The 21057-nt window shown below is 40.9% G+C and overlaps 1 protein-coding gene across 1 annotated transcript; it reads right to left on the bottom strand.

Annotated features, from left to right (window-relative positions):
* Window positions 1-1038: 1038 nt before the first annotated feature.
* LOC124702177 lies at window positions 1039-20446 on the bottom strand. The gene is made up of 25 exons (XM_047234300.1): window positions 20331-20446; window positions 20114-20255; window positions 19939-20010; window positions 19000-19101; window positions 18752-18920; window positions 18519-18617; window positions 16610-16759; window positions 15285-15324; window positions 13747-13804; window positions 12850-12938; window positions 12305-12403; window positions 12116-12231; window positions 11079-11197; window positions 9373-9443; window positions 8800-8902; window positions 8258-8397; window positions 7606-7764; window positions 7409-7512; window positions 7120-7295; window positions 5535-5724; window positions 3394-3493; window positions 2836-3004; window positions 2277-2359; window positions 2117-2193; window positions 1039-1848 (listed from the first exon to the last, which is right to left on the bottom strand). Exons 1-25 carry the CDS (start codon window positions 20388-20390, stop codon window positions 1677-1679), a joined length of 2859 nt encoding a protein of 952 aa, XP_047090256.1. The 5' UTR covers window positions 20391-20446; the 3' UTR covers window positions 1039-1676.
* Window positions 20447-21057: the final 611 nt, after the last annotated feature.

The following is a 21057-nucleotide window of genomic DNA, read 5'->3' as shown; positions in this document are numbered from 1 at the left end:
TAACAAATTTTGGAATTGAACATTTTTTAGGTGTGAACAAATTTTTAACAAATTTCGAATCTAAACCTTTTTTTCATCTTTTGAAGTCTGAACAAATTTCGAATCGTCTGAACAAAATTTCAGATTTGAACTTTTTTAGTTTGAATTCTCAGCCGATTTGGTTGTCCCATACAATTTTTAAGAGAGAGAGGCTCTACCGTAGTTGAAACATTATAGGACAAAAATATCCCGGAAAGTTACTTTGGCTCGCGAGCACCAGTGCTCTCGGCATATTAAAAAAATAAAAAATTACTTTTTTTACATTTTCAAAAAACTATGAAATAGAATTCTAAAAATGGCTAATGATATATCCTGTTAACGTGCAAAACCTTAGCTTTAAATGTTTTGTATTCTAAGGTACACAAAAATAACAAAATCTATCTTTTTTAGAGACGTGAAATCACTATGTTCAGACTACGCATATTTTTCAACTGAAAATTTACACGTTTGTGAGATACCTTACTGGGGCTACATTATGATTTATTTTCAGAATTTTTAAAACTTAAAAATATAATTTACAATTTTTTAAATAAAGAAATCGCCCATGTGTACTAAATCTCTGTCCAAAAATATGGAACGAAAGAGCCAGCAGTGCAGAACTGAACGCTGCCACGCGCTTAATTACTCGGAATCGGGCCGGCGCAACTTGGGATGTGTCAACGCGAAGGCGCCCACGTTATGCTGCCTGCGTTCGTTGCTACTCATGGCCCATCGAGCGACGCGGCGGGGGCACGTATCTCCTACTGCTGCATTGTTTGCTTCATCAACTCCGTCTCCTCTCTATCATCCCTCTGGGATTCAAAGGACATTGAAGTCCCGTCTGCGCTTTTCGTTTTTCAGTTACTGCAAGAGGAGGTCTACTGTTCCCTCAAATGAAGGGGAAAAAATGATGTACACCAAGACAAACCTATTTGAATCTGTCAAGACTTCTACACCAAGACACCAAGGTGTTCCAACAAATTCAGAAAGGGTGCTTCACATGAAAGAGACACTTGAAAGAAATGGGAAGAGAATCATCGGATTGTGAATTCTAGACATTCTGCAATATGAAGGACTCATACAAGATGTAATACTCTGTCCCATAAAAAGCTGCTCAACTTTTTCTAGATACGAATGTATCTATAACTAAAACATGTCTATATAGTATATACCTAAGTATCTAGACAAAGTTGAGCAGCTTTTTTGGGGACGGAGAGAGTAGGATATTCATACTGACTGCAACAAGCTACTCTACCCAAATCAAGGTTATCACCAAAAGGGAAGGAAAGTAGTGCACAGGTATCATGTTCAAGGCCCTCGAGGGCAAGATAGAACCACACTTCCGGTTTTGGTAAGATATGGTTAACCCTGCCTTCCTCTCCCTCTCCCTCTCCCCCTCCCCCTTCCCCGCACATGCTCTTGTTCCACTCTTTTTACAGCACTTTCAAATATCTGCTCTTCTAATATGAAGGGCCCTGGACCTATTGTTATCTTTAATTGAGGGTCGAGCCAGGGTGTGTGCTGCTCAGCCATGTAGTATTGCTCATGGTCTGTCTTGTCTGAGTTTTTAACTTCCACCAGAAGCTATCACCCTGGTACAAGCGCACTCAAGGATCAGGTCCTACAAAATTGTAAACCCAAGTTGAAAATCACTGCACTCAGTTAATCTTGGGCTTCGGCCTCCTTGGTCGCAGAAGAAACCAAAGCAACACAAAAACAGCAATGAACGCAGGGATTGTTGTCAAGTCTAGCTGCATATCAATCTTCCTTCCACGGGCACATTGCGTAGGGTGTAGATTTAAGATGGTTGAGTTCACAGCATGAGAAAATCTGAAAGGGCAAAAACAACATCAGAATACCAGACAGGTAACTAATCATTCCAGTCCATTTGTCGAACACCGTCCTGATCTAATTTGATAAAACGGGCATAATGAGTAATAGATGATTTAAACGAGCTTGCATTTTTTGTCAGCAATATATAAATATTTCACAAATAAATATACATTATGACATTCTCACATAACAAAACAAGTTAAATAAACAGTAAAATAAAGTTTGAGTACAAATACAAAGTATGCAAAGCTCAAGGACAACTTACCCATTTGAAGCATCCTCAAGCGATGACATAAGCTTCACCACATCACCATACCGCAATCCTTTAGACATAAATGTGACCTATACATAATATATATATAAACATAGGTCCCCAGTACCGTAAACAACATGTAGAGAAGGCATAATAGCTGGCAGCAACTTACCCTTCTCCACACGTTAACAACAGAATTGTACTTTTCAACCATCACGCTTTCCTTGGTCTTGAAAATTTTGAAGCCTTGTTCAGCTACATATTGTTAAGGTTATTAAGAAAAAGAGTGATTAATGCAAACATCCCTATTGAAGGAAAACCCATAGTTTCCAGAAGTCATTGCAGCACTCTTGGCCAGGTTTGAGGCACAACCTCCACTATAGTACAAGTCAGACCAACAATTACCTGCCATGGATGCACATTGTTCAAGAAATATGTAGTAGCAGAATAATGGAAAATATATGGATGTTGTAAGCTGTACAAAAAAACATATTTTTGCACAAAAATTGGCAGTAAACATATTTGTTTGCAGTGTGCATCCATGATATTTTGCGTATTTTCAAAATGTGTGTGGTTTTTGTCAATTGAGAGCAAGTGCTCCTGGTTGCAACTACGAATCATTATGTAAAAATTCATACTACTTCTGTCCAGTTCAAAACACGCATAAAGAATTATTCACAACGAACTTTCAAGAAACTGAATAACGAGCAACTAGACAACTATTAGGATACTTGCTCTCTCTGTTCTCAATCTTTGAATTGCTGAATTGACTACTCGTATAGATTCCTCCACTGCGGTAATAATATAATTCCGAGCAATCACATCTTGCTGAAACTCTGAAAGTTGCCAGCCTTCAGAACTCACAGATAAGGGATTACAACCCACAGACCATGTCCAGTCCTAAAAACATGAGAAAAGTAAGAAGGTACTGAAAGAAGGAAGAAGCTTGTGGATTACACTGGCAAGCAGGTAAAATAAGGGGTTACATGCAAAGATTGATAAGCTGCAGTCAAAGAGAATACAGAAGTTATGAACAAGTAATGATGGACAACTCAACATGATTAAGTTATAACTAAAGGAGGGTACATTATACAACACTTATGGGCCCAGAAAGATGTTTAATGCCACAATTCTTTTCTTATCTACGCTGTTTAGCAGATAATTCTCTAATTTTACTTTGGCAATTTGTGAAGTTATGGACAAGTACTCAATGCAAAATATTGGCAATTTATGGAGTTACTCATTAGTCAACAAATAGTATAACTAATAAACATGAATGCGTAACAAACCTCAAATGCAGTTTCATGAGCTGTGCTATAAACCAAATGTGATGGAAGTAAACCAGATACATATTCAGCAGATGCAGCAATAGCAGCCTTAACTGGTTTCCTGTTTACAGTGAATTATTAGTAGCATTAGTACATTTGAATCAAACACAAAATTAGCAAGAAGACACTGATTGAGGGGGAAATTGAACTTGCTAGTCCAATTTTCAGCTATAGCTATAATGTCTGGCAAGTTAAATTTACTTGTTTTTATAACTACGATGGAGCGATAAAGTTCACTGTGTTATTAAGCTGACTTAATCACAAAAAATATGGTGTCCCTACTATTGTATGCCATAAAAAAGTTGGCTCAACAATTTAGCTGCCACAGAGCTATGGTCAACTTGTGTGACAAATGAAACAAATCCGATGTAGTCATGTAACACAATTAACTATGGTTAAAAATGATGCCTCTCCCACTTGTGATCTCAAATCAAGCACACTAAATGTGGCACCAATTTGAGTTCATAACACAAAATAGGCAAGTTACAAGTAAACCTGGAATTGGATCAATGTCAAGTCCAAAATTAAAGTATCCAACTGTTGTCCAAATATACTTATGCAGTCCACATCCTGTCCAAATAACAACGAATAACATCCAAATCCGGATATCCAAATCCAAATGGACTCAATCGTGAGTTTGCGCTTGTGTTTGGCTATTTATTAAAGCAAATTGCCCCTTGTTGAAGTGTATAAATAGATTGCCTAGCTCTTTCCATCGGTTCGGAATTTTGGTTGCATTGGCTAGTGCATGAAGCTTAACATGGTATCAGAGCCTAAGGTCTCAAATTCGAGTCTTGGCTTTCGCAATTTATCCTAAAATTGTTGTTGCCCCCTCGGTGTCCTTGTATATGCACGTATAGGACTCTTGAGCCTGCCTCTGACTCTACACGTGTTGACCTGTCTTCCCGTCACACGTGAGGGGGTGTTCAAGTGCATAAGTAGATTGCCTAGCCCTTTCCATCAGTTCGGACTTTTCGTTGTGTTGGCTAGTGCATGAAGCTTAGCATCCCTCACCTAGCGTGCCATCCTGACATCTTCTCCATTTCTTTTCTTCTGTCCTCCACTACTGCAGCTCTAGAGCTCCAAATCCTTGCATCTGAGTTCGGTTCTTGCGAAGTCAAAGCGATGCTTTTCTTCCCGGGCAGAGGTCCAAGACCCTTCTCCAGGAGCTCAAGCTAGTGGTGGAGATGTCCACGGGCGTCTACTTGTGCATTCATGCACGCCGAGTAAAACGGTGCCAACCTCGGCGACCTTGCGTCCGACCACCAACATGAGCTCGTCCACCTCATCCCAGGCCTGCAGCCTGTCATCGGTGAAGAGGGCGCAGCGCGCCCAGGCCACCATGCCACATCCTGTGACCTCGCGCTCCGCATCACCATGCACCACGCTTGTGACGGCACCGGATCCACTGGCTTCCCACACACCTGGGCGGCCGCCTATGCTGGAGTTGATGAGTTGCTCCTCTGCCTCCCGCCATCGCTCGTCGTCAAGTCCATAAAAGACCTATACGACCAATACACCAGAAACCTGCCACATACCGACAAGATCGGGTTCATCAAGATGCCGCCGGACCAGCTCCTTTCCATGTTCACGTAGTCTGATGAGCAGCTGCAGCGCGTCTAGGAAGCTGTGACCAGCGAGGCCGTGCGGCATGGTGCCTAATTCAGTCGCGGACGACGACTCAACTGCTAAGAGGCAACGTCCATTGGATCGTGGATGCCTATCCTGAGCCCAACAATATCCAATGTTTATTGGACCTTAGTTTAACAGATCTCCAAGTCTAATATAGTCCAGTCCAACATGGTCCAAGGTTAGTTAGGTCCAAATCCCATTGGACGGTGCAGGTTCAGTCCCAGATTTAATTGTCTATTTTCAAATGGCTAATAAAGTCAATGAACTGGACTACAAATTTAAATAGAAATAGAAAGTTAAAACCTGCCATCTTTTAGAAAACATGGATTGCTTAAGATTTGATAAAAGAAAAAAAGCTAGCACACTGCAAGTGGAGCTAGCAACCCCAGAACTCAGAGCTCTAGAATTGTGGATCGTAGCTTAGCACCATTGTGTTCATAAAATTACGGTATAATACTCAGCAATCGTACCTCAAATCCCATAAGATTGACTTCCCATTGCACTGTAGGTGACTTTCCCACGAATCAACATCTGACTGGACTACGATGACCATGTTTGAAAGAGCCTTAGCTTGATAATGTTTATCCAGTATTAGGGGGTCACTATGTATGAACCAGAATATTGGAACCTCCAATGTTGACCTATGATTTGAATGTTCTCCTGCATAAAGAAACAAAGATAATCAATCATATATTTGTACAACAAGCCAGCGGCTTGGGAAGTCATTAGTAATACAAATGCACTTCAACATAATTAACACTTCCTCCATTTCTCTACTAACAAAATAGAAAGTACATCAGTTCTTGAATACACAGTGGATGTTGACCCAAAAACAATGCAGTTAATGTCCAGAACAATGCTGTGGAAATGGTATCAGTAGGGCTACAACAAAATCCAGAAAGTTACAAGCAAAACAAAGTATTTACATGGAAATATTCTTATTGTGCACTAGAACTGTTGCCTTTTCCATGGAAAATGATTTGTTTTATTACTTTACAAAAATCAAGAGTTATCCCTACTTTTGGCACAAAGAATGTTACCAGTAGATTTTTGTTAAGTTCTGCAAATGTATAATTAGAAAAGGAATGGACAAATGGGAGTGTTAGTACTAAGCATGGTTTTAAAGGCGGCCCAAGGCGCTGGGGGGGGGGGGGGGGCTCAACGCCTAGGAGGGTTGCAAGGCGACGCCTTTGAGAGGGCTGCGCCAGGGGGAGGAGTCGCCAGAAGCTTGAGAGGAGCTCCCTCCTCGCTCTTCTCTCCCAATCTGATTTCCCTGGTCTGTTCCCCTCTCTCTTCCCTCTCTTTCCCTTGTCCCTGGCCCCCAATTTCCCTCCCTGCTCCCTCCTCTCTCTCTTCTCTCCCGCCCCCAATTTCCCTCCCAGCCCGCCAATTTCACTCTCAATCAGTCGATTACTGTGAGTAATTGGTTCCTCCCTGTCTTGTCTCTCTATTCCCCTCACTTCCCGCGGCCAATTTCCCCAATTCCTGCTCCAATTTTGGATTCCCGCTCGGGCTGCTCCATTTCCTGCTCGACCAGGCCATGGCGTCCAAAATCGCCCAGAGCGACGCCTTCCTCGCCTAAGCGACGACCTGGACGCCTAGGCGGTCCATTGGTACTAAGTTGATGTCCAAAGCAACAAATAAAAGAGAATGAAGGGAGGTAGTGTTGCAAAAGCAGTTCATGAATTTCTGAATTCTATTTCCTCTAACCAAAGTCCCACTTCCATTTTAGCCTCCACATATCAAATAGCACACAATTCTCGCATGAATCCATGCATGATGTTTTTTCACTCATGGTAGTGTCCAAAAATACCCATCATAATGGTTCATCATTGTATGCAGGACTTCTATCTGACACACCTAAAGACATTGGTGCAATGTTCCTCTACAAATATGAGCAACTCCATGCAACACTCAAAACACAATCATGCACCTGAAAGGTCAGCAAAGCATCATGAACTATACAAATACTTGCCTGAACCGAAAGGCATTCTTCAGGAAAAAACAGTGTTAAGTGTATAGGATTATGAGAAACAAAATCCTAAAAATATATACCTTTAAGTGAAGTTTGCCCACTTAACTTCTGCAGCTGGTGTTGGAGAATAGCAGAATCAAGATATGCACGAACTGTGGACCTATAGGTACCGTTAACCAATAGAAGTGGGACCGCCGCTGCACGGCATGCCATAGAAAACGCCATCATCAATGCTGGATCCTCTGACAATGACAGCCTAAAATATCAACATGCATAACTCAAAAATGTAAGACTGAGGAAAATATGTCAACATACGAAGGTAAGTAATAGGCCTAGCAAGCCAAGATTGAGAAAATGAAGAACACGTACATGTGTTGGGTAAACATTGACTTCTGAGACCGTAATAACAGAGAACTAAGGCCGTCCGTGATGGACTTCACATTAACAGGCAACTGCTTTATATTCCTCACTTTCTGAGAAAGAAAAGACAAGAGTTTAGGCAGGTAGAAGGGGAGGGGGTGGCTTTTTGATATACAAAAGACAGGCAAAAGAAATTGAATAATTACCTCTTGCGTGACGAAGTACAACTGAAATGATAACTTCTCATAGTAATGGTATGATCTGTGAGAAACAGATGGAGCAATTACATGCCTCATAGAGCCCCATAATGTTGACCCCAGGTGTGCAAGAAACGAATCGCGGGCCACTGTGTAACTATGATGTTCCTGGAATTACAAGATTTAAGTTCTGCTATTAGAATACTCGTAAAAACATTGCTATTCGATGAAGAAACCGAAGCGGCAGGCAAGCATCGAAGTTGTGCAACCTCCTGCTCAGGGGCGCATGTCATGACACTATACATTACTACCTAGTTACATCTTGATTGTCAGCCATCTATCTTACAACCTTTAGTGTTGATGACAGCTATCGACTTGCTCTGTAAAGCAATTAGTTGGGGCCTTCAGGCTGGAAACTATGGGCTTAAACGTCCATCTAATCATTATATCTCCAAAACATATGCAATAAAGGTCTTCTTTTGTAAGTCATTCATACGGTACACACTGGTTCAAACTGAAACGGTTCAAATTTTGGTTTAATAGTTGTACTCTTTTAAACATAATAATAAGATAAAGTACAAGAACTCTATCTCCCATTATCCAAAATTGCCAAAACTGCATGCTCTCTGCTACATAGTAGTAGTAGTTGGACAAAGCTAACCTCAGAGGTTTCTTTAAACAAGTTCCATCTTTCCATCCTCTTCAGTGCATCAAGAGCTTTCTTCTTATTAGTTTCATCAGAATCTCCACTATTGTAACCCTCCAGTTCCTTTTTCAGATCATGCATTCTTTCTTCAAGTTCTGTGATGAAAAGAAGTTAATTAGTAAAAGAGTGACGTTTCTGGAAAAGCAAATAGTATGACCAGTACAAGATTCAAGACCAGGTGGTAATAAAAACTGAAAAACTCAACAAACAAAATAACATTGACAACATTTTCAAGGAAAAAACAACATCAGTAACTTGGTAGCAATTGCAATTCATGCAAAAACATGATGTCATGCTTTTTCTTTGGGTGGGGCAGGGGCAGGGGTATATACTTAATGCCTGGTACTAAACATATTTAGCTTCTTTAATTAATGATTATATGCAGAAATGGATAAATGAAAAAGTATCAATATCACCTGCAAGTTTACCACTATGTAGAAGTACTCCCTCGGAGGGAGTAAAAAAAAGGGTTCAAATTTATGACCATCTGGAAGTACCTTTGCAAAGGGCAAGTTGTATCCTTCTTCCCACGCAATGCTTGAAAGAAAAAAGTTCATACACATCGATCTCTGCCAATAGGATATCCACGGCATGGTAATCCTGAAACCAATAGTCCATATACAGGTCAAGAGCTAGCTCAATTTTTCAAGATGTGACAACACAATACAGAAAAGAGAAAAGGTAGCGCGAGTCCATGCAATGAAAGGCATAAACAAGAAAACTTATGAGAGGTTGGTTGAGTAATTAGCAATGGCAGTTGGGGCCTCATTATCTGTGAGAGATTAATGACTTCAGGTACCAGCTGTAAGTGAATTATCAATTGTTCTGGCATCAGAAGTATCGTGTATCCCAGATCTTTCTGCTCCCTCACTTCCCTCTCTTCTATCCTTTTGCACACCCAGAGCTCTTCCTATCACTCTAATCTTTCATTTATATCTTCTCACTCTAGTGGCTGGGTTAAGACAAAAAGGGATGTGGAAAACAGCACACTATCCTTTAGTACAAACCTACAATGGCCATCAAGATCAGAGATAATATCTACATGGATACTGAAAGAGTGATGACAGTACCTCGCCAACAGAAGAAAATCTTTCTCTGATTGTGTCTTGTAGTCTTTCTTCAGCCTCTTCTTCTGTCACTTCTGCATTGATGATCAACTACAGTCACTTGATGCTGGATAAACAAATCACAGAGCAAAGCACTTCTGGACATGCACTAAAAAATCTAACAAACCGCTTATTTCACTATAGCTCAACCTGCCAACTGGACAGCCTACTTGCTAGCTACTCACCTGGGCCCCCTTACCTTCTTATGTCAAAAGAGATACCCCACAGTTGCTCAGAGTTGCTATATACAACCCTTAAGGATTATATACTATTACTCTAAATTTGCTTGTCCACACATCACACCACTAATTGATTGGCCAGGGAGTTGATGCACCATGCAGAAGGGCTAATGCCCTCAGCATTCAGCAACAAATAGCATACAACAGGAAATGCCTCGAGCGCACCGAAACAGTTTGCCATCCACGGGAGAACATGTATTCGTGCTGATGCAGCAATGGTCATGATCTAATAATACTAATAACACCCACAAGACCCAAAATTTGCTAAATCAGCAAGTCACTCGGCTATTTGTCGTTGCTTCATCCAAAAGGGCTAACCTGAAGTTAATATCTTAAGACCTTGAGGATTATTAAAATTACTCTTTGAAAACTCTGTGAGAACCCCATATGAGACCGGCGTTTGCTCGTATTTGGGGGGGGGGGGGGATTTTTTATTATAGGGGGGTATGGACCCAGCCACAACCCCCATTTTCGCCTTTTTTGTGGTCCCGTAGGACGCGTGGCCTATTTTGTTGGGCGCGACCCTATGGGCTGGGGTTGGCCTGGGGGCGCCGGATAAAGAAAATTTTGCGCCGGCGCAAAAGTTGTTTATAGGGGACGCGGCTGGGCGCGTTTTCTCTCTCCGGCGCCCCTATTTTAGCTTTTTGGCCCTTTGGGGGGGGGGGGGGGGGATGAGTGGAGATGCTCTAACCTCCTACTAACCACCAGAATGTGCCTCTTGGGCCATCATTAATTGGGCACACCTACTGCAAGTATTGGGTTGGTTACCGGGCTTCCAACCCTTGCATGCATTCCACTAATAATTGGGATTGAACATCCAGAGAATAATAGGACGAGACTAGATAGAGCAATTCCTTGTTTATGTCATAAAAAGCATGATAAATTAACAATTTTAAGTAAGCCATCTATCATACTTTTAAGATAGTGTGCCTGTTAACATTTTTTTATTTTCAGCTCAGTCAACCAGTATATACCTGTCTTAACTTCTGTTCAGACGTTTATCAGTTAATAGCTCCAATATTGTTATAACTTATAACTGGTGTAGTCTAGTCTATATGAAGCTAACAAAATTTGAAACTAACATGATGAAATGAATACAATACAGATTACGGAAGTGGTTTGCTAAAAATGGGTGTATGGCATAAACAGGTGGACATGATTTACAGATAACTTTTGCTATGAATAATTATAAGACAATTTGACACTACATGATGAAATGACTTACTGTTTGTTGGCTTCTCGAAAAAGAGCAAGAAAAAATAATATAACATTAGGAACATACTAGCAGCCAAGGAAATTAATGAGAGATAACTTTTGAAAAGATCAAACACCACGCATACGTAATGCATGCATAAGCATCCAGACTCTGGACTATAGAAACAGATAGAAATGAAACATAGTATGCACAGAAATAATTGGGGAAAAAGTGACCTGCAACAGACCCAACAGTCTTTGCCACATTTGGCAGACTAAGTTCTGAACGAACACCATCTCCACCGACAGCAGGGCCCCAGGCAAATGGCCCGGCACTAAGATCAACAAAAGCAAACCTGGAAAGAGAAGTTCTGATCAGAAGAAAGGGAACTAACCCAACCTCAATAGTAAGCACAGGAAAAAGTATATACTGCCCCTGAACTTTGATGGTGTATCTGCTTTACCACCAGAAATCGAAAGAATATGGTGGTCCTGATAATTGTGAAGGACCCAACAGACTAGCTAGAAGAAGTGGCAGTGGACCACAGTGGACCATTCTTCCTCATCTCCTCTTCATGTCCATAGGCCCCAAATGCGATATTGCTTTGCCACATTTATCTGCCACCATTGGTCCATTTTGCCTGCCTACTACACTATTGTTTGCAACCACCACTAGTTCCCATCTACTCGTCTACTGTGCTGATAAGTTTCCATCATTCCCTTACATTGTAATATGAACTGAAACATGTCTATCCAAGTGCAGGGATTTAGACGATGAGAGTGGGATGGAACTGTTCTACTATTTTGTCGAGTTGGAAGAGTTCTGGAACAAATATTGTGATCTTGTAGATGATGGACAGGCCACAGCACTTGATCTTTGGGGCAGACTGGCAGCGGAGGAGCGTTTGAGGACCCAGCAGCACAGAATGTCATGCAGCTCTGTGGCAAAGTGGCAAGTGAACCAGTGGCCATGCCCTTTTCGACCTGGCCATAGGAGTGTATCTAAATTGCACACCACAGCTGATGTTGCCCCTCCATCAGTGGAGGATGAAGAGAGAAACAGATCAAAAGAGAAAGGTGAAGCGAAAAAGAGTAGGACACAGACATGACGTTGTAAAGAATTTGTACATATCTGATTAGCCAAGTAGTTCCCACTTCGTAGTCCATGCAATTGACCAGTGGCAAAACCATTTAGATGCAGAGCAGACTACCTTCTTTGAGGGGGCAATATTGACATTTTCCAAAAGTAAAAGCAAAAGAGAATCATAGCAGACCTGTTTCTGCCAATCCATATATCTGTAAGGCATTCAGCATGGAGACCCTTCAAATCACTAGACATGAGAGCGCTCTCTAGAACATCATGCAGCTCATCTTTTGCACCATGTAATATCTAACGAGAACATAAGATGTTATGTATATATATGGTAATATATTAGCTTTGTTCACTGATATAAGTGTGGCACCTGAACAGCTTTGTCATAAACAATGTCATATTTACTCTTTCCTGCATTCAAAAGTTCAAAATTGTGTAAGGCTTCCTTGCACTTTTGTGACCAATCCCCCTGTACAAGACATGAAAAAAAAAGGTTATACGTAATATTGCCATGATTGGTGTTTGTATTTGTGTAACTTTAGACACGTGATAATAATTCCCCTGGACCGATACAGTACACCTTTTCAACAAAACTAAATGCACTAAAATTAAACAGAGTACTTCAAAAGGAAATCCGGTTGGACCCTGAGTCCTCACTAGCAGTCCAAAATAACTGGTGATAATTTCTACTGGCTTCATAACTTTTTCCTTGCATAAGATTAAGAAACTGAATATCTAAACTCAAAAGGTTCAAGTCCAGCCTCAAGAACACAGGGCAAGTAATCTAAAGTGACTGACAAACAAACAATCACATATATGTCACTAGGTCAAAAGATGGAGCACATGCAACACCCAGATTTGGGGATATAAGTAGAAGATGAATAATGTAGCACAAACAGAACTGAAAAACAATACCATATCCAACTTGTCAGTTGTGGTCCACGAAAACGATGACAGAGGATGACTTTCGTACAAGGGCCTTTTGTTGACTCCCTTTTCTATATCTGCTTAATATAGAGAATACAATTACATATAGCAGTTAAGTAGTTAAGTAGCATGCCATAGTTAAGTAGCAGAAAAGCTCAACGTACAATTGTAACAAACTATAAGTGAGCTAATTACCGAGTGTTCTCTTGTGAAAGGTTTGTAGCGGCAAAAACTACAACTTTGCATTTACATGCATAGAATTATTACACAAAGTAAAATAATGAGTAAAAGAAACACTGTTTCTCAGTCGGAAGACTGGATACATAAAATCTACTTTGAAAAATCTCAGTCGCTCAGTGCCCATCAAACCTGAACAGAGACTAGTTTTTCTAACGTTCAATCACTATGTAGTATGCATGAAACGACTGCAACAAAGCAGCTGCCTTATTTCACATATTAACGCAGATGTTTGAGCACACTCCATGCTAATGTTGATTGCTGATAAGTGGATAAAAATATAGATTACTTAGAAGTTAACACTACATACACTAAGTATCCGACGAGAACGGAAAAAGTTCAACATGGATGTCAAAGGAATGTTAGACAGAATGTACATGACTTTTCATGAACAAACTAGGGAAGTTGTACAGAAATTATGTTAATCAATATCATAACTAACTTATGTAAGTCAATATTGTTAGATCTAATAACTTAGGTAAGCCTACTGGCTTTGTATCCAAGAACTTTTATATATCATATTAATGTGATATGTAGACGGTCATTACTCAGAAACCTAGTTTTCAGTTTTGCATTTCCATAAATGTTTTCATCTTTAATAATACAGATGCTCAGAAATATAGCATAAAAAAGAGATAGAATATTTACCAAGATAGAGATTTTTGCCACTTCTAGATTGGAGTATCTGAGCTTGCAGGGTCTTATTCTGAAAAAATGGGCACTAACATGTGATGATCCAACAGCTGAGCTTTACTCACCAAAGAAGTAGAATACATTAAGGATCAATACGGAAATTCACATTAAAGTATTAAAGTAAACATAAAGTTGCACACTCAAGGTTTCTGAGTCGCCGGGCCAAGTCAAGTTGCCAGCCCTCTGGTTAGTTGCAAGTCACTGTATAGTCAGTGATTAGTCGACAAAAGTCACTGTATAGTCGCTGATTAGTCGCGAGTCGGCCTGATTTCTACAAGCAACTTGGCGATTAGCCAGCAACTAATCAGCATCTCAGGAACCTTTTGAGCACAATCCACTTATAGAATAAGCATCGCATGGCATCATTAGGCAAGCACGTTCAAGATTATATGTATTTAGCAAGTAAAACACAAGGATATGTAACAAAACCCAGACAGAAACTTTTGCAAAATCAGTGCTGTTCAGACAAAAAAAACTGATACTAGCCTACTAAGAACCAATAGAAGGTCGCTAGTGCATTTGCTATAGAAGTATGTGAGAGGAAACCTCATATGAACACATGCAACTGATGACTAATATCAATTCTGCATTGCTTCCTTCTCAGAAAGTAGCTTATGCATTGGTTAATAACCTTTCCCTCTGCCTATCATATCCTCCTTACAATTATTATGCATGAAGCCTTGGCGTTTAGCCATATCACCTTCCTATAAAGAACCAGTGACATCTTCTCTAATAAATTTATCTGAAAGTACTGACTGACAACAACTGATTTCGCATTTCCAACAAAAACAAAAAATAATGTAAGTCTATTAAGATTCCAAAGAACTCCATGCACGCAAACCAAGGATGTCATCCCACAGGCCCACACTCTTGAAGTCTTGTTGACTTTCAAATGAGAGCAGAGAGAAAATGTAACTGGAATAGACTACAGTTACAACCTGAATATATCTCTTTTGGCAAAATTATAACCTGAATAGAATGTTAAGAATGACATGTGTGATATGACCGTTCGGGGATCCTGGAATGACATTCGACGGTGCCACACCTCTTCTTGCGACAACAATGCACTAATCACAACCGTGCATATTATTCCATTGCAAGCGAGTTACAGGCCAATGGGCCACAACTAGAGCCCTAAACCAAGTTTTTGGTCACATTCACTAAGCCATCCTATATTAATGCATCACACGTCAAATAGAACTATAACGAGTACAAGTATCCAGAGAAGTCGTGATGCCCTCTTGTTGCCAACAGCTACCAAGTGAAAATCTTTATATGTACTCCCTCCGTCCCATAATATAAGATGTTATTATAACAATATATGAATATATTGGTTGTAATAATATCTTATATTATGGGACGAAGGGAGTACCAGATGCCATAACAACAATGTGCACACCAGAGAGATTTACGAAATCAATATTCAACAAGATATAACTACGGTGATATTCCTCAATTCCTGGCAGGAAGTTTGCTAAAGCATGCAAGCATACCTCCCTGAGCAAGTTGATCTCAGACTCGGAGAAGCCCTTCCTGTGAAATAAATGGCGCAAGGAATTAGAAGATGTGCTATTGTTTGCCAAATATGTACCACTTACGCTTGAATGATGAAACAGCATGGCAGAACACTGAATCGACAATGTGTGCAGTTTTTTTCTATCCATCTTAGCGACAGAATATGGGATTTTGAAAGAAAGAAAGATGATTTCAAAAAGGGCAATAGCTAACTTAATAGATGTGGAGAGAAAAAAAGTATTGCCTTGCAATGTGAAAATAAATGGTACTGAACTAAACAGTATCTATCGCATAATTCTGGGCCACCCTAGAACACATTGTCCTAATGAGCTCTCATGCATCTTTTTCAGTTTGATGTTACTTTTCAGTTTTTGTAGTCCCCAGGGTGCAACTTCAATACTCCCTCCGATTCATATTACTTGCCACTAGTATGGATGTATCTAGAATTAAAATATGTCTAGATACATCCATATTAGTGGCAACTAATATGGGTCGGAGGAAGTACTAATTTTGTATACCGTAATTGTAAGAAAGTAGCAATATTAGGAAGGAAGAAGTATTGAAGAAAAAAACTACAATTTTTGCAACTGTAGTGACTCTTTTACATGTACTAGTGGTCAAAGTAAGAGAAGTTTGACCAGATGCTTTTCAAGTTACCATAACATGACTTAATAGAATTAAAAAAAAACTTAGTTGACAATAGAGATACGATGTAGTACAATTGTTCGAACAGGTAAAATACTGTTCTCTATATACTATCACACTTGTGGCAATTGCTCCAAGTTCACGCATCTTTGGAAATGAGATGTAACCTGAAGAGGACGTGTGTACATGATACATGGCACCATTCCACAATCAGATTCATATATCAAAGTAGATTTTAGGTATACTTGAGTAAGATAAGAGTTTAGGACTATTAAAAAAATAATTTAGAACTAAGATGTGCGCCGCACCAGGGAATCCAGCCGGCAGTGAAGATAAAACAAAATAATCTAGAACTAAGATGGTGCCATTTAGAGAGAAGTTGTACCAAACCAATTCTTCAAGAATGCAAAATTCGGGCATTCAACTAAAACAAAACTACAAGCCATACCGACTCAAATGTCAAGTATACTTCAAATCCATTGCAGCACAGCAAATGAAATTCAACAAGTTCATACCATGAAAAGTTACAAAAGATGACACATCATGCTCTTGTTTTATCACGGTCTTGTCGCTAAATGTAAATGAGTTCATCTTAAATCAGAACCAGATTATGTTAACTGCACATGCTGCAATGTAATAGAAGTATCTGCAAACTCACCGATAACCATACTGATTACTGTTCTCCATAGGTTTGGGGTTAAGAATGAAGATGTTGTATGCTTCTTGTATCTGAAGGTGATCGACAAGTGTTGAAAATAAACGCTCCATTTGATCACTGTCCACCTGCCAAAATGGCACCCCATTTTCTCTGTGCAACATAAAGCAAAATAATATTTTGGATCACATAAAATGGAGGGGATACAAGGGAGCAACGTAGAAGTGAGATTTGCAAAAAAAACACCACAAAGGGTTCTCCAAGTAACTGCATGGAAACTGGTTAGCAGTTTTAATCATGCAGGTGTGGCGAGAAGCCTATGAAGCAGATCAAAGAAAAAGTAAGCAAGTTAGTATGATATAAAAGGTAAAGCAAATAACAAATTTCATCTGTATAGACCAAGGCATATATCATCAGATAATTCCCTGCTACTAAAGATTCCAGTTTGTGGTCATCCATTCACTTCTAGATGTTCTAGTTCTCCACATCATCCTCTCAGCCTGACATGTGGGACCATGCAACAAGTAGTTCCTTCTTCCCCTAGAAGTTTTAGTTCCTCCTGTTCCCAATCCTTCTCCTGCCCCCGGTCTTCAATTTACTTCAGCTGGGTGCAAAATCCAAATCGCCATGCTAAGTCTTAGCTCCGCCTGATCCTCTTCATCGCTGCCTTGTTTTATTTTACCACCGCATCACGTCACACTAAGTCTCCAGCAGGGCCATCACAGGAACCATGTCATAGTTTGTAAGGCGACGCGCTGGGGCGTCCTCTGACGGCAAGGCGTCGAGCTCGCCTTATACAGCAGCATAAGTCGTTCGCCTTGAAGCGTCTAGAGCACTCTTCAGGCGCGTAGGGTGTAACGGTGTCCCCTGGGACAAGATGGACGCCATAGCCAGAGCAGCAGCCAGCGGAAACCAGATTTCTCGAGCGGGAGAATGGGGAAGAAGAGAAAAGGAGTGGAAGCTGTGTCCGGGTACCACGTGTTGCATGTGATTAGCGAGAAAGGGTTGTACATGGTACTGATTGAAGCGGATGCTCCAAATTTGGTTAATTTCCTTTAACTCTAATGCTTATGCTTTTGCCCTTGCTGGTTCTGTCTTCAGAGAGACCAAAGCCTTTAGGCGACTGAAGCGGATGCCCAGTGGTGATTTCCTTTAGCTCTAATGTTTATGATTTTCCCATTGCTAGTTCTATCTTCAGAGAGATCAAGTCCTTCAGGTGGCTGAATTTCAGTAACCCTTTACCCCACGAGCTAGCTACTTCGGGTGCTAGTGTTGGCGATGACCAACCACTGTTTTGGTATGAAAAAATATCAGACTTTTAAGTGAGCTGGTGGCAGGCGGTTCGCACTACCCATCTATACAAATGAATACTTATGTTATAATACTGTGAAATGTGTCTGATTGTGTAAAAGGATAGTTTGACATGTTAAGGTAATCAAACTTATTGATCCTTAAAAACGCAATGGTATTCAACTACTAAAAAGGGGCAGCCCGGTGCATGAAGCTCCCGCTTTGCGCGGGTCCGGGGTGGGGTCGGACCACATTGGGTCATTGTACGCAGCCTTTCCTTGCAATTTTTGCAAGAGGCTGTTTCCACGACTTGAACCCGTGACCTCCTGGTCACAAGGCAGCAGCTTTTACAACTGTGCCAACTAGTAAACACGCAAAAATCTTGAAATTCTAAAACAACGGAACTTTGGTAGTGTTATGATTTAAGCACTCCACTGCATTTCTATCAATAGAGCAAGACTAATATTATAATGTTATTTTGGAGGTACAACCATATTTGGGTAACACACAAAGGTTGTTTTTTCTGGCGGTAATAGTCTAAAGTTGCTTTCTCTGCTACGCCTGCACTAGATTTACCAAATTGTAACTGCAAAAAGGTGTGTGTGTTTGAAGAACGGCTAACCTGGGATCCATGAGATCTTCTCTGCGTGATAGAACTTTTATAGCATGTTCAAAGACAGACATGACATCTTCACCCATGTGTATGGCATGCACAGAAAAACTGCACCACATAGAAAAGAAGATGAAATAGTTGGATTAGAAATTATGGTAGCAAACCATGGGCCTAATTACAGAAAAACGTGAAAAGTTTGGGCAGTAAATTGGATCATTGCCATAAGTGTAGAGATTCTTTACTTGTGATTCACATGGCTCACTAAAGGAAGATCATATTGCTTTAATTTATTGACACTAGTCTTGTAGAACGGAGTAAGAACTTCTCCAACTGGAGGAATTCTTGTGTGCTCAAATATGTGGTCTATTTTTGTAAACCAGCGCTCCATTTCTTCAGGACCCAACTTAAACTCTGAGCATACAAGGAAACTGTTAATTCTTGTTTGAACAAACAGATAAAGACAACAGTATTATTGCATATAGATAATTACCATGGCCTCCTTTTCCATCAAATCCCATAAAGATGAAATTCACAGGGATTGGAAGATATATCGAATCAACTTCTGGCAGATTCATATAGTTTGCAAGGGTGCCTGAATAAAACAGAAGAATATGAGAGGGTTGGCACAATATTGAAGAGATCTTATTTTTCTGATAAGCAGTTTAGCTCAAAATCGCAACTCCTACACTAACCATATCTCATGTAAAACCGATTGATTCAGATGCACATATGTTAGTCATGCTGTCACTCGAATCACCTCACCACAAAGAAATCAAACCAAACATGTAATATATGGTTCTCAGCATGAAGCAAAATTTTAAAAAAAAGGTTGCAAAGGCCACTGTAACAATATTGCCTTAAAAATATGTGTGGTGGGTTGCATTTGCCATATACTCTGCTCATTAATTCTCAACTACATACAAACTGCAACTTTTCCTTTGTTTTTTATTAGCGCTCTTCATAGGGATGTGGAATCGTGGACCACCTACTTCCCTTCGTTCTCCACCCTTCATGTAGCCAACTAGGGAAATTTCATGTTTACTTACTGTAGAACTTAAACTCCCATAAATTCACAATAGCATCCCCGTTTAGAAACCAAAGGGTTGCTGGGAAGAGTGATTCAACATATACTCTGATCAAGTCAGCAAATTCTACTAGGTACCGATATTGTTGCTAGCAGGTTCTATTAGATTACAGTGGTATAAATGATTATAGCACCCTAATGGCGATGGGCCCATGAGCAGGAGCACAAAATAAGCTTGAACCTACAGTCCTGGTTGAAAATATCACGCGGCCACGGCAACATCCAAGGATAAGACAAGTATCGCTGCAGGGGCTATGGCTTATAAACTACTGAAAACTGAAGTTTCCGACAAAGCATTGGCGTGGTTTAGCGCTAAAAAAATGATGAGCCAACACAAAAACCCACCAGCTCTTGTGAAGTTGAGCAGCAAATTGATGCTGGAGTCCCGCGAGGCTGCGGTCTCCAAGTCGTCGAAGTCTGCCAAAACCAACAAACCCATACATAAGTACCATCGACCAAACCATGCGACGATCAAGCAGGGAAAGACAAAAGAAAAAAGAAAAGAAGGAAGGGATCGAACCTGTCCGCATGACCGATTCGGTCCAGAACTTGCTCCGGGGCTTGAGGTTGAAGAGCGAGAACACCGAGGAAGGGGCGGTGCGGCCGATCTTGCGCGTCTGTGCCCCCGGCGTGGTGGGCTCGGCCGCCTCCGGGGACGGAACCTGCTAGAGCGAGGAGGGGCAAAATGCTCAGATCTAAGCAGAAACCTAGGTTCGCGTGGGAGCAGAGCGCCGTACCAGAGCGAGCAGCAGCAGCAGGACGAGAGGGAGGGCGCGCGGCCGGATGGGGTTCTTCATCTCGGCGGCACGGCGGTGGCTGCCTGCCGGAGAGACGGACCGGGAGTGACCGGAGGCAGGCAGGGGGAGAGGGGAGATCCTACGCCGGGGTTTTGGAACTCCGTGCCGGCGCTATGTTTTGGTCCGCGCTACTACAGTATAGTTTTTTTCTTTTTCCGAAAACCACCACGGCGATTTATCATTTAAATTAATTTTGGAAATACATCGTTCGAGATTACATCCCTAAACAATGTTCGAAAACAAGATTTATAAAAGGAGGAAGTGCTGGGCGTCCACGGGATCTGATTCTCCAGCCCCGGGTCCCAGCCATCGGATCAACCATCTGAACGGTCAGATCTACATGTAGCAAAAAACCACCCCAGCAGCAACTTCATGTAGTAAAAAACGGTTCGTCTAGAAAAGAAAATAAAAAAAAAACTGGGCTCGCCGGAGACGCGCCGGAGAGCGTGTAGCAAAAACCAATATCGTCGGAGACATTGATGATGGGCTCGCCGGAGAACCTCGCCGGAGACACCACCAGAGACCTCATAGCAAAATTTCTATACTAAAGTAGCAAAACAACAAAACAAATATAGCAAAAATAATATAGCATCACAACATTTTTTACAATGTCTCCGGCGAGGTCATTGCTATTGTATGAAAACAACTTCGCCGAATACATCACCAG

Source organism: Lolium rigidum, chromosome 1 (genome assembly GCF_022539505.1).
Source record: "Lolium rigidum isolate FL_2022 chromosome 1, APGP_CSIRO_Lrig_0.1, whole genome shotgun sequence".
In the NCBI taxonomy this organism is placed as follows: domain Eukaryota; kingdom Viridiplantae; phylum Streptophyta; class Magnoliopsida; order Poales; family Poaceae; genus Lolium; species Lolium rigidum.
The sequence above is the reverse complement of the archived record's forward strand: the minus strand, read 5'-3'. Positions and strand labels throughout refer to the sequence as shown.